The 13274-nt window shown below is 42.5% G+C and overlaps 1 protein-coding gene across 2 annotated transcripts in view; it reads right to left on the bottom strand.

Annotated features, from left to right (window-relative positions):
• Window positions 1-13274, bottom strand: part of LOC310726770 (Fc receptor-like protein 5) — a 314771-nt gene that overhangs the window by 259155 nt on the left and 42342 nt on the right. For both annotated transcript variants that reach the window (XM_083542627.1, XM_083542628.1), the window contains exons 2-3: window positions 7071-7391; window positions 6495-6770 (exon numbers count right to left, since the gene is read on the bottom strand). In XM_083542627.1, the coding sequence (XP_083398753.1) occupies window positions 6495-6770; window positions 7071-7391 (597 nt within the window). The remainder of the gene's footprint in view (window positions 1-6494; window positions 6771-7070; window positions 7392-13274) is intronic.

Below are 13274 nucleotides of genomic sequence, written 5' to 3'. Positions count from 1 at the left end.
ATATGACCACATCACCCCTGTATTAATCAGTCTACACTGGCTCCCAATTAAATCTTGCATTGATTATAAAATACTACAACTGACGTATAAAACACTTAACGGTCTCGCACCACCGTATCTGAGTGAACTTCTGTACCAGTATGATCCTCCACGCCTACTTAGATCAAAAGGTGCTGTCTATCTGTTGGTTTCTTCAATAATGAAGACTACAGCAGGGGGAAGATCTTTCTCTTATAAAGCCCCGCAGTTACGGAACAGCCTTCCTATGATTGTTCGGGACACAGTCTCAGTGTTTAAGTCGAGGTTGAAAACATATTTATTCAGTCAAGCCTTTAATCAGTAGATTTTTTCTCAGGTAAAGGCTCAGATCTGGAGGGAACATTAATATAAAGTGTTTGGTGAACTGGGATATTTGTACGCTGTCGTCCCCTCACATTCACACGTTCACTCAGGTTTGTTGATGGTGGTGTGGTGGGTTGTCTCTTATCCCAGAGATCCCTCATGTCTGTGTTGCCTTCTGGTTCTCTCTTTTAGTTATGCTGCCATAGCGAGTCTTGCCGCGGTCCAAACTGCACAGTGACTTTAACTCTCATGCAACAATAGGGACACATTCAATAATCCATATCCTTCTCTTCCTGTCACCCTCTTCTCGCTCTCTCTCTCTCTCTCTCTCTCTCTCTCTCTCTCTCTCTCTCTCTCTCTCTCTCTCGGTCGAGTTAAACATGCTCCTGAGGCTCCAGTGACCACTGTTCCTGCCCCTCTCCCCTCCGTGGATCTTCCCACTTCGTCCAGGCCTGCCTCTGGATAGTGTTCTCTTTGACCGGAGGCCACTCTGTGCAGCTGGGGACGGTTTCTCATCAACGCCTTGGGTGGTTCCATGAAATTCCGGAGTAAGAACGGGAGCTTTGAGGATGGATTGGACTGTAGTTGATGTCAACAGTCTCCTACACTGACTCAGGACTACAGTTCGCTTTTGATCATCATCACTGTACCCGCAACATTGTATACCTGCCACAAATGGACATTTGGTGTAACCCAGATGAGGATGGGTTCCCTCTTGAGTCTGGTTCCTCTCAAGGTTTCTTCCTTATGCCATCTCGGGGAGTTTTTCCTTGCCACAGTCGCCACCGGCTCACTCATCAGGGACAAACTTACTCATAAAGAACATATTCATTTTTAATCACCGCATTATCTGTGTAAAGCTGCTTTGAGACAATGTTCATTGTTAAAAGCGCTATACAAATAAAAATGAATTGAATTGAACTATCAACTAGTGTCAAATACTTTTTAATATGATACATTTCAAGATTGATTTTAGGAAGGAATGTTTTACAAGAGCACTAGTGTCTGTCACACAGATGTGAATTGGTTCCTTTTTTTAGCCTGGTTCCGCTCAAGAATTCTCCTTTATGTAATCTCCCAGAGTTTCTTTTTTTCTGCACCACCATTGCTGGTTTAATCATTAAAAATGTAATTTACATTTAACATTAATTATCTTTTTTTTATTATAAAACATATTAGATCCAGATTTCTATAAATAATTTAAAAGAGGATAGTAATAAATTGAAATACATTTATAGAAATATATTTTATTTAAAATTTATCCATTTTTGTAAATCTGTTTTCTGCTAATGTCAATTTTTCTCAAAGCTTTATACTAATACAAGTACATGTAATCGTATAGATGAGCAGATAAGTATAAAAGATCACTATTGTTATTTGATGTAAATAAAAAAAAAAAAAAAAGTTTAAAGAAGCGCAGCTGATCCGAGAGGCGCTGGGAGAAAAAGTGCAGCCGGTACAGGATAGTGGAGTCCGAATGGAACAGAACGCATAGAGTCATGCATGCAACAACAAACAAAAACAGACAAGGAGTGCATGTGAACAAGGAGTTTATGTATGAATGAATGAGTCCCGGGTGTGTGTGTGATTAAGCTGGGAACTCCAGGGAGAGCAGAGGCATGACAGCCACCGAAGGGGGCGTGGCAGGTTGATTCCTGACATTTTATATATATATATATATATATATATATATATATATATATATATATATATATATATATATATATATATATATATATAGTAAAAGAGATTAAATCATGAATATTTATTTATACATTCAGTAATAGAAATTCAGTAGTGATTTTATTTAAATATCTTTAGTTTATGGTGTGTAATATAATTACACATTTATTTACAGTACGTATATTCTGTGCCGTTTTTCGGTGTGTTTGGGTAAAATAACAATCACAAAGCATTCACAACTTTCATAAAATTACTGTGATAATGCAGCTAAGTGTCTCTTTTTGATCAGTTCTCCAAATGTTTTAATTCAGAATTCTGAATATTAAAGTCACTGAATCTCCTTCAGTCAGCCAGTCTGTGGACTCAGTACTGGCTGTGGTCTCTCTGTTATACAGGAAATACAAATTTATACTTTATCTTGCACTTTATTTACTGCCTTGCCATGTCCAAAAAAAATTGTGGAAGGAGTCAATAGTAGTAAATACAGATATAATAGTAATTATAGCAAATTGTTAGATAAGCTTTTAGACATGTTTTAATTCTTCTTTACATCACTGGTGGCCAGTCATTTTACCAAATAAGTGGAATCATTTGACTGTATCTCACATTTGACAGTGAATCTTTTCCTGATGAACACACACTCAGCTGTTCTCACTATCAACTAGTGTCAAATACTTTTTAATATAATATAATTCAAGATTAATTTTAGAAAGGAATGATTTACAAGAGCACTAGTGTCTGTCACACAGATGAGAATTGGTTTCTTTTTGAGTCTGGTTCCTCTCAAGAATTCTTCTTCATGTAATCACCCAGAGTTTCTGTTTTCTGCACCACCATTGCTGATTTAATCATTGAAAAAGTAATTTACTTTTAACATCAATTTTCCTTTTTTTTTTTCAATAAAACATTAAATCCAGATTTCTTTAAAATCTTTAAAAGAGGATAGAAATAAATTGAAATACATTTATAGAAATATATTTAATATTTTGTATTTAACATTTATATCCATTTTTGTAAATCTACTTTCTGTACATACAAGTACATGTAATCGTACAGATGAGCAGATACGTTTAAAAGATCACTATTAATATTTGATGTAAATTAAAAAAATATATAAATAATAATATTAAAAAAATTCTGTAATCTTCTTCTTCTTTCGGCTGCTCCCATTAGGGGTCGCCACAGCGGATCATCCGTCTCCATACCACCCTGTCCTCTACATCTACCTCTTTCACACCAACTACCTGCATGTCTTCCTTCACCACATCCATGAACCTCCTCCTTGGCCTTCCTCTTTTCCTCCTTCCTGGTGGCTCCATCCTTAGCATTCTCCTACCAATATAACTCATGTCCCTCCTCTGCACATGTCCAAACAATCTCAATCTCGCCTCCCTTATCTTGTCTCCAAAACATCCTACATGCGCTGTACTTCTAATAAACTCATTTCTTACCTTGTCCATCCACGTCACTCCCAACGAAAACCTTAACATCTTCAGCTCTGCTACCTCCTGCCTTTCACTCAATGCCACTGTCTCTAGACCATACAACATCGCAGGTCTCACCACAGACCTATAAACTTTCCCTTTAACTCTTGCAAATACCCTACTATCACAAATCACTCCTGTCACTCTTCTCCACCCACTCCACCCTGTCTGCACTCTTTTCTTTACTTCCCTAACACACTCCCCATTACTTTGCACTGTTGACCCCAGGTACCTGAACTCCTCCACCTTCTCCAACTCTTCTCCCTGCAACTGCATCACTCCACTGTCCTCCCTCTCATTTATGCACATGTACTCTGTCTTACTCCTACTGACTTTCATTCCCCTTCTCTCCAGCACGTACCTCCACCTCTCCAGGCTCTTCTCAACCTGCTCACTACTCTCACCACAAATCACAATATCATCCGCAAACATCATAGTCCAGGGAGACTCCTGTCTGACCTCGTCCGTCAACCTGTCCATCACCACTGCAAACAGGAAAGGGCTCAGGGCCGATCCTTGATGCAGTCCAACCTTCGCCTTGAACCAGTCTGTCGTTCCTACTGCACACTTCACTGCTGTCACACTGTCCTCATACATGTCCTGCACCACCCTCAAATACTTCTCTGACACACCTGACCTCCTCATACAATATCACCCCTCCTCTCTTGGCACCCTGTCGTACGCTTTCTCTAAATCCACAAATACGCAATGCAATTCCTTCTGTCCTTCTCTATACTTCTCTATCAACATTCTCAAAGCAAATAATGCATCTGTGGTGCTCTTCCTCGGCATGTAACTATACTGCTGCTCACCTCTTCTCTCAGCCGGGCTTCCACTACTCTTTCCCATAACTTCATGGTGTGACTGATCAACTTAATAACCCTGTAGTTACAGCAGGTCTGCACATCTCCCTTATGCTTAAAGATCGGTACCGGCACACTCCTTCTCCATTCCTCAGGCATCCTCTCACCTTCCAGAATCTTGGTAAACAATCTGGTTAAAAACTCCACTGCGATCTCTCCTAAACATCTCCACGCTTCTACCGGTATGTCATATGGTCCAACCGACTTTCCACTCTTCATCCTCTTAATCGCTGCTCTCGCTTCCTCCTTACTAATCCTATCCACTTCCTGCTTTACTAACTCCACATCATACAACCTTCTTTCTCTCATTTTGCTCATTCATCAGCTGCTCAAAATACTCCCCCTTCATCTTCTCAACACACTCTCCTCACTAGTCAACACATTTCCATCTCCATCCTTTATTGCTCTAACTTGCAACACATCCTTCCCAGCTCGGTCTCTCTGCCTGGCCAATCGGTACAAATCCTTTTCTCCTTCCTTAGTGTTCAACCTCTCATACAGCTCCTCGTATGCCTTTTCCTTGGCTTTCGCCACATCCCTCTTCACCTGCTGCCACATCTCCTTGTACTCCTGCCTACTTTTCTCATCACTCTGTCTATCTCACTTCTGTTTTGCCAATCTCTTTCTCCTTATGCTCTTCTGCACTTCCTCATTCCACCACCACGTCTCCTTGTCTTCCTTTCTATATCCAGATGTCACACCAAGTACTTTTCTAGCTGACACCCTTATCACTCCTGCAGTAGTTTCCCAATCATCCAGGAACTCTTCACCACCACCTAGCCCCTGTCTGACCTCTTCCCTGAACCTCACACTACACTCTTCCTCCTTCAGTTTCCACCATCTTATTCTTCTTTCAGTCCTCACTCTCCTCCTCTTTTTCTTCGCCTCCAAAACCATCCTACAGACCACCATCCGATGCTGTCTAGCTACACTGTCCCCTGACAACACCTTACAATCTCCAATCTCCTTCAAGTTGCATCTCCTACGTAGAATATAGTTCACCTGTGTGCACCTTTCTCCACTCTCATACGTCACCCTATGATCCTCCTTCTTCTTAAAATATATGTTCACCACTGCCATTTACATCCTTTTAGCAAAATCTACCACCATCTGCCCTTTCACATTCCTCTCCTTTAGGCCATACCTACCCATAACCTCCTCATCACCTCTGTTCCCTGCACCTACATGCCCATTAAAGTCTGCCCCAATCACCAATCGTTCATTTGTAGGTACACCATCTACCACTTCATCTAACTCACTCCAGAATTTTTCCTTCTCCTCCATCTCACAGCCAACTTGTGGAGCATAGGCACTGATGACATTTATCATCACCCCTTCAACTTCCAGCTTCACGTTCATCACCCTATCAGAAACTCTCTTCACCTCCACTACACTCTTACTGTACTCTTCCTTCAGAATCACCCCTACACCATTTCTCTTTCCATCCACACCATGATAGAACAGTTTAAACCCACCTCCAATGTTCCTGGCTTTACTCCCTTTCCACTTGGTCTCCTGAACACACAACATATCTTCCTTTCTTCTCTTCATCATATCAGCTATCTCTCTCCCTTTACCAGTCATAGTGCCAACATTTAAAGTACCAACCCTAACCTCTACTCTCCTACACTGCTCCTTTCCCTGCCGTCTCTGTAGACATCTTCCTCCTCTCCTTCTCCTCCTTCAGCCAACAGTAGCCCAATTTCCACCGGTACCCTGTTGGCTAACGATACATGTGGCGGTCGTTGTTAACCCGGGCCTCGACCGATCTGGTATGAATTTCTTAATCGTGACCCGCATATTTGTTCTAACGCAACCCTCCCCATTTATCTGGGCTTGGGACCAGCACTAAGAGTGCACTGGCTTGTGCCTCCCTAATGGCTGGATTAATAAAATTCTGTAATAATGATTTTATTTGAATATCTTTAGTTTATGGTGTGTAATATAATAATATAATATAATTAATGTAATATAACAATCACAAAACATTCACAACTTTTATAAAATTACTGAGATAATCCAGCTAAATGTCTCTTTTTGATCAGTTCTCCATGTTTTAATTCAAAATTCTAAATATTCTGTAATCAAACTTAAACCTTTTCTTCACTACATAAAGACTCACCATGAACTGTGATGTTGGCAGGCTTACTGTTTTCTCCAGATTCAGACTCACACCAGTAAACTCCAGTGTGGGCTGAGGAGAGGGAGTTGACTTCAATTGTAGATTCTGTAACTGATCCCCACAGGAAAAAATCAAACGCTGTCTCACTGCCTGTGTATCGTCTCACTGTCCATCCAGTAGATTTACTCTGGTCCTCACAGCTCAGTGAGAGAGAGTCATCAGTAAAGTGTTGAGTTCTGTTGGGACTGATGACCAGAGACACTGGAGGAGATTCACCTTAAACACAAAATGTTATAGTTCATAATGTCACATGTATTATTATGGTTGTGTTTTACTGCACAAATTGCATTGATCACATTTACAACCCTCATTTAATTAAACAGTACTGTTTAAATAAGAATAATCCTTTGCCTGTCCAACTCGAAAGGGGGAATATAGAGTTTTACACCAAACATTTACACAGCTGTGATTCTCTACATTTAAAATAAATGCTGTGTATTTTATTTATTTAATATATTATATGTTTGCATCCATATTCAACACTCCAACACACAAGATTTGTTATTTTTTTCTCACCAGTGATCCATAGAGGCTGTTCATTGCTGTACTCTGTGTAAATGACTGGTTCTCCTCTACATGCATAAAATCCTGTGTGATTAAGAGCAACAGGACTGAGAGTGTAGGAGCCTCCAGATCCTCTGCTGCTGTCTGAGAGGAGCTTCAGTTCAAAAGCTTCATCAAAAAATAAAAATAAATAAAACTGACTGTGAGGAACAACTGTGTACCAGCTAAATGTCCAGTCTGTAGAGGAGTCTGTAACCTCACAGCTTAGAGTCACTGAGTCTCCTTCAGTCAGCCAGTTCTGTGGAGATACACTCAGTACTGGCTTTGGTTTCTCTGTTACACAGGAAATACAAAAAAATTATATTTCATTCTGTATTTTATTTACTTGATACACAACTTTGTCATGTCAGAAACATCATGTAAGGTGTAAGGAATAGTAAAAAATACTAATTATGAATTAAAAACCTAATTAGGCTAAGTCATTAGATGAGACATTTGAAATGTATTAATTCCTCTTATCTTTTGAGTCGTGTATTTGTATTTCTAGTGTGTCACTGGGTGGTGTATTAAATAAGCGGAATCATCTGTTAGCAATTTTCTGTATATTAAATATGAGAAAGATTTCTCCCCAATAAACACACACTCAGCTGTTTTACGCTGCATCTCAACATCTACAGCATTTCAACATCTACAGATGACAAATATATTTTTAATTATATATTTATAGATCTTCCTGAATAACTGTGTATATCTTTATGAATGATTCTCCATATTTCAAAGCTGTGGTGAAAGAGGTGAAAACTCCTGATGGACAGATAAATCATTACAAGAAGCAGCTACACATTTTGTAAGAATTCACCGAAGTTAAACCCAAAAACAAGAGTTACTTCTATTATTTAGAATTTCTGCCATATTTACTTTTTTAAAGAGTTGTATTGATAACAGAAACTGACAAATTCTGCAGGGTAATGTACAAAACTGACCTGCTAACATTCAATTAAAATCAGACATGTACAACACCAAAAAGTTGGGACACTGTAAAAAATGTAAATAAAACAGAATGCTATTATTTGTTAATCTGATAAACCCATATTTTATTTACAACAGAACATAGAACACATTAAATGTGGAGGGGGTCCACATCTGCCCAATGCAGACTCTCCACTGGTGTCCCACAAGGCTAGGAGGTTCCCTCCTTTTCTCCCTCTATACCCACTCTATTGGTAAAGTCATATACTTGTATTTGTTTTCTTACCACTGCTAAGCTGATTACACTCAACTCATCTTTTTTCCCCCTCTCTCAGATACCACAGCTTCTGCTTAGATCTCGGCATGCTTGATAGACATATGATGGCTGGATGAGTGCTCATCAATTAAAACTCGGACCCAGCAAAACAGAACTGCTGGTCATCTCAGGTGATTTATATCCAGGTCAAGATCTCCAAATAACTCTTCATGACTCTTTGCTCTCCCCTTTAGCCACCGCTTACAACCTTGGGGTAACTATGGACATCAACTGTCCTTCCCCTCTCTGATTACCTCAGAGACTTCATCACACCTTGCACTGCACCTTGCTGTCTAAGTTCCTCCAGCACTGCTCGACTGGTACCACCATAATGAGAGCTTAGTATACTTCAAGGCTCTTCTCTGTTCTGGCACCGAGATGGTGGAATGAACTTCCCCTAGATGTCCAAACACCAGAGTCCCTGGCTATCTTCAAGCAACGTTTAAAGGCCTACCTCTTCCTGAGACACTTAAATTAGCACTTTCCAAGTTTGCTTTGTAAAATCAAGAGTTGTAGTGTGATTTATCGTAAGTTTGTTATCTAGCGTACCAGTGTAGATTTATGAATTGCTTGAGACTCACTTTTGTACATCGCATAAAGGCACAAATTTAATGCAAATGTAAATGGGATAAGTGCCTTGAATCCCTATTGTTCACAGTAAGAGAAGTCCTGCCAGCCTCTGCAGGGATTTCCTCTTTTAAATTATATGACCGCACAGAGTGCTCAATGTTATCCATGAGAATTGTGAGGATGGACCTTCACCCAATAAAAATGAAATTCAGTATCTGACCTAAGAGCAAACTTCACACCTTAGACTAACTAACAATAGGGAATTTGCTGCAATCCTAGCTATATAATAGGGGCATGCAGCCCCTCATATGTCTACCCACTTATTAATCCACTACAGCTGCAGTCATTAGTTTCAAACCAGTTGTCACACCCTCCTTGAACTGCCACCTTAATGTGGTGGAGGAGTTTGAGTACCCGAATGACCCTAGGAGCTTTGTTGTCCGGGGCTATATGTCCCTGGTAGGGTCTCCCAAGGCAAACAGGTCCTAGGCGACGGGTCAGACTAAGAGCGGTTCAAAACCCCTTATGAGAAAAAACAGACCAAGGACCGTGACGTCGCCCAGTATGGTGCAGCCGGGGCCCCACCCTGGAGCCCCTTCGGGCTCAGCCCGAAGGAGCGACGTGGGGCCGCCTTCCAGTGGGCTCACCACCTGCAAGAGTAAGGGGCCGGTGCTGAGAGGATCGGGCAGCATTCGAAGGCGGGGGCCTCGACAACCCGATCCCTGGACACGGAAGCTAGCTCTAGGGACGTGGAATGTCACCTCGCTGGCGGGGAAGGAGCCTGAGATTGTGCGTGAGGTTGAGAGGTTCTGACTAGAGATAGTCGGGATCACCTCTACGCACGGCTTGGGCTCTGGAACCACACTCCTCGAGAGAGGATGGACTCTTCACCACTCTGGAGTTGCCCATGGTGAAAGGCGGCGGGCTGGTGTGGGTTTGCTTATAGCCCCCCAGCTCAGCCGCCATGTGTTGGAGTTTACCCCGGTGAATGAGAGGGTCGTTTCCCTGCGCCTACGGGTCGGGGATAGGTCTCTCACTGTCGTGTGTGCCTACGGGTACCGGCAGGCCAAGCGAACTGCAGCCCGGGTGGTTGTGGAGGCAAAAACTCGGGCCTGGGAGGAGTTCGGTGAGGCCATGGAGAAGGACTATCGGCTGGCCTCGAAGAGATTCTGGCAAACCGTCCGGCACCTCAGGAGAGGGAAGCAGTGCCCTACCAATGCTGTTTACAGTGGAGGTGGGGAGCTGTTGACCTCAACTGGGGATGTCGTTGGACGGTGGAAGGAATATTTCGAGGATCTCCTCAATCCCGCCGTCACGTCTTCCATTGAGGAAGCAGAGGCTGAGGGCTCAGAGGTGGACTCGTCCATCACTCAAGCTGAAGTCACCGAGGTAGTAAAGAAACTCCTCGGTGGCAAGGCACCGGGGGTGGATGAGATCCGCCCTGAGTACCTCAAGTCTCTGGATGTTGTGGGGCTGTCTTGGCTGACGCGCCTCTGCAGCATCGCGTGGCGGTCGGGGACAGTGCCTCTGGAATGGCAGACCGGGGTGGTGGTCCCTCTTTTTAAGAAGGGGGACAGGAGGGTGTGTTCCAACTATAGGGGATCACACTTCTTAGCCTACCTGGGAAAGTCTATGCCAGGGTACTGAAGAGGAGAATACGGCCGATAGTAGAACCTGGGATTCAGGAGGAACAGTGTGGTTTTCGTCCGGGCCGTGGAACACTCGACCAGCTCTATACCCTCTACAGGGTGCTGGAGGGTTCATGGGAGTTTGCCCAACCAGTCCACATTTGTTTTGTGGATTTGGAAAAGGCATTCGACTGTGTCCACTCTCGATTTACCGGTCAATCTACGTTCCTACTCTCACCTATGGTCATGAGCTCTGGGTCATGATCGAAAGGACAAGATCCCGGATACAGGTGGCTGAAATGAGCTTTCTCCGCAGGGTGGCTGGGCGATCCCTTAGAGATAGGGTGAGAAGCTCGGTCACTCGGGAGGAGCTCAGAGTAGAGCCGCTGCTCCTCCACATCGAGAGGGGTCAGCTGAGGTGGCTCGGGCATCTGTTCCGGATGCCTCCTGGACGCCTTCCTGGGAAGGTGTTCCGGGCGCGTCCCACTGGGATGAGACCCCGGGGAAGACCTAGGACACGCTGGAGAGACTATGTCTCCCGGCTGGCCTGGGAAAGCCTTGGTGTCCCCCTGGAAGAGCTGGAAGAAGTGTCTAGGGAGAGGGAAGTCTGGGCATCTTTGCTTAGACTGCTGCCCCCGTGACCCGGCCACGGATAAGCGGGAGAAGATGATGACATGACATGACAGTTGTCACACATTCCAATCTCTTTCTTCTTTTTCCTGTTCACACTAGTTATATAAAAAAGCAGCAAAATAACAAACAGCCAACAGTCTCATGCAGAAAATCACCCCAACAGCAGAATGCTGCCACCATCATACCTTACTTTTGGGATGTTGGGCAGTTGATAATAGGTGCACAATTTTCTTCAGATATAAAGTTTTTAAATTTAGCCAAAATAGTTAAATCTTGGTTTTATCAGACCACATAGTCTGAAAGTCTCTAGGGTGTCTCAGTCAGGGTGACCAGCAGGTTCTTTGTCACCTCTCTTATTAAGGCCATTCTTCTCAATTGATAAGTTTGGCCAGGGCAATCAGGTCTTGATATAGTTGTGGTTGTGCCACACTTCTTCTATTTGAAAATAATCAAGGCCACTGTGCGCTTGGAAATCTTCTGTGTAGTAAATATCTTTTGTAGCCTTCTCCCAATTGCCTTGCAATAATCCTGGCTCTGAGCTCTGCAGGCAGTTTCTTTGACCTTATGGCATGGTTTTTGCTTTGATATGCATTGTTAGCTGTGAGGCCTTCCATAGAGAAGTGTGTGTCTTTCTAAATCATGTCAAATCAATAAACTTTACCACAGATAAAGTCTAAATAACATGAAGAAACATCTCAGGAATGACCAAGAGAATTGAAGGCAACTGACAATTGTGAAGTGTTGTTGAAAAAACCTGAATAGTTACACTGACCAGGCATACGTTTATGGCCTCAGATCAGGCGTTACCAGAGGTGGGAAGTAATGAAGTGCAAATACTTTGTCAATGTACTTAAGTACATTTTTCTGGTATCAGTACTTTTAATTTTTTTTTTTTTTTTACATTTTTAAACAAATATGTGTTCTATCTACTTCTTACATTTTTTAAACAGGCTCATTACTTTAGATTTGTGTGAATTTGGTGAAAATTTTTTTTTTACGGGTGTATCATTTCCTGACTCCCCTGGTCAGTAACAGGTAAACACAAAACACGGAACAGAATAATATCAGAATGCTGCTAAGAGAGCATCGGCTAAGCGAGCTACTGATCCCAGCTTCCGACTCAACTGTATTGGTCGGCTCCTGCTGACGTCATCCACAGGGAAGTGGGCGTGGATTTCGTTAACTGGAGTGCAGGAAAGACCTGGATCAGAGTTTTTGGATGGCACCTGAACACATAAACTACCGCATAAAAATACAATACAACCCGCAAAGTACTGCGGGTTGTAACACCCCCCCTCACACAAATGTGAACCTACCACATTGGTTCACATCATCCAAAAGAAACATAGAACGAAATAATTTTCAGCAACGTACAAAAGTGTCAGTAAAAATATTGAGCACACCTTTATGTGTGATGACCAAATCAAAACCTTGTACAATCAGTGCCCAATGAATCAAGCTCTGGTTATTATTGCGCATTTTATGCAAGAAGACTAATTGATTGTGATCTGTGAAAACATAAACTGGAGCACAACTGTCACAAGATGCTGTATAGCCATCAGCATGGTCAGTGCCTCCTTCTCAATGGTACTGTAGTGGAGTTGAAGGTGATTTAAAACTTCTTAGAAAAGTAATAAACAGGGTGGTCCAACCCATGGTCGTCTTCTTGGATTAGCACTGCACCAGCCCCGGTGCAACTAGCCTATGCTCAGGAGCAGCAAAAACTAGAGAGCTGATGAATTGGAGTTTCCCCTCATCAAAGGCTGCCTTGCACTCTGGGGACCACTTAAATAAGACATGCTTTCGCATAAGATTTGTGAGGCGTAACACAACATCTGAAAAGTTCTTTCTGTCACAGGCTGGCTGGAGGGACATAAATGCAGAAGCGTCTTTTAATCAACAAACCGTGGAGTAACCAGGCAAATAGACAAACAACACAAACCAAAACAACTGTGCAAATCCGAACCATCAATACAAGAAACAAAACCCCCCAAAAAATCCATAAAAACACATCTATTTAGTCTGAGCATGCAGCAAGGAAATCCAGGCAAAAACAAAAAGGCAGAACAGGAAAACAATACAGAGTAACAAGCCCAAAAA

The sequence above is a fragment of the Silurus aristotelis genome (assembly GCF_946808225.1).
Source record: "Silurus aristotelis genome assembly, chromosome: 5".
Classification (NCBI taxonomy): domain Eukaryota; kingdom Metazoa; phylum Chordata; class Actinopteri; order Siluriformes; family Siluridae; genus Silurus; species Silurus aristotelis.
Note: the sequence above shows the minus strand (reverse complement) of the source record. Positions and strands in the feature narration are given on the sequence as shown.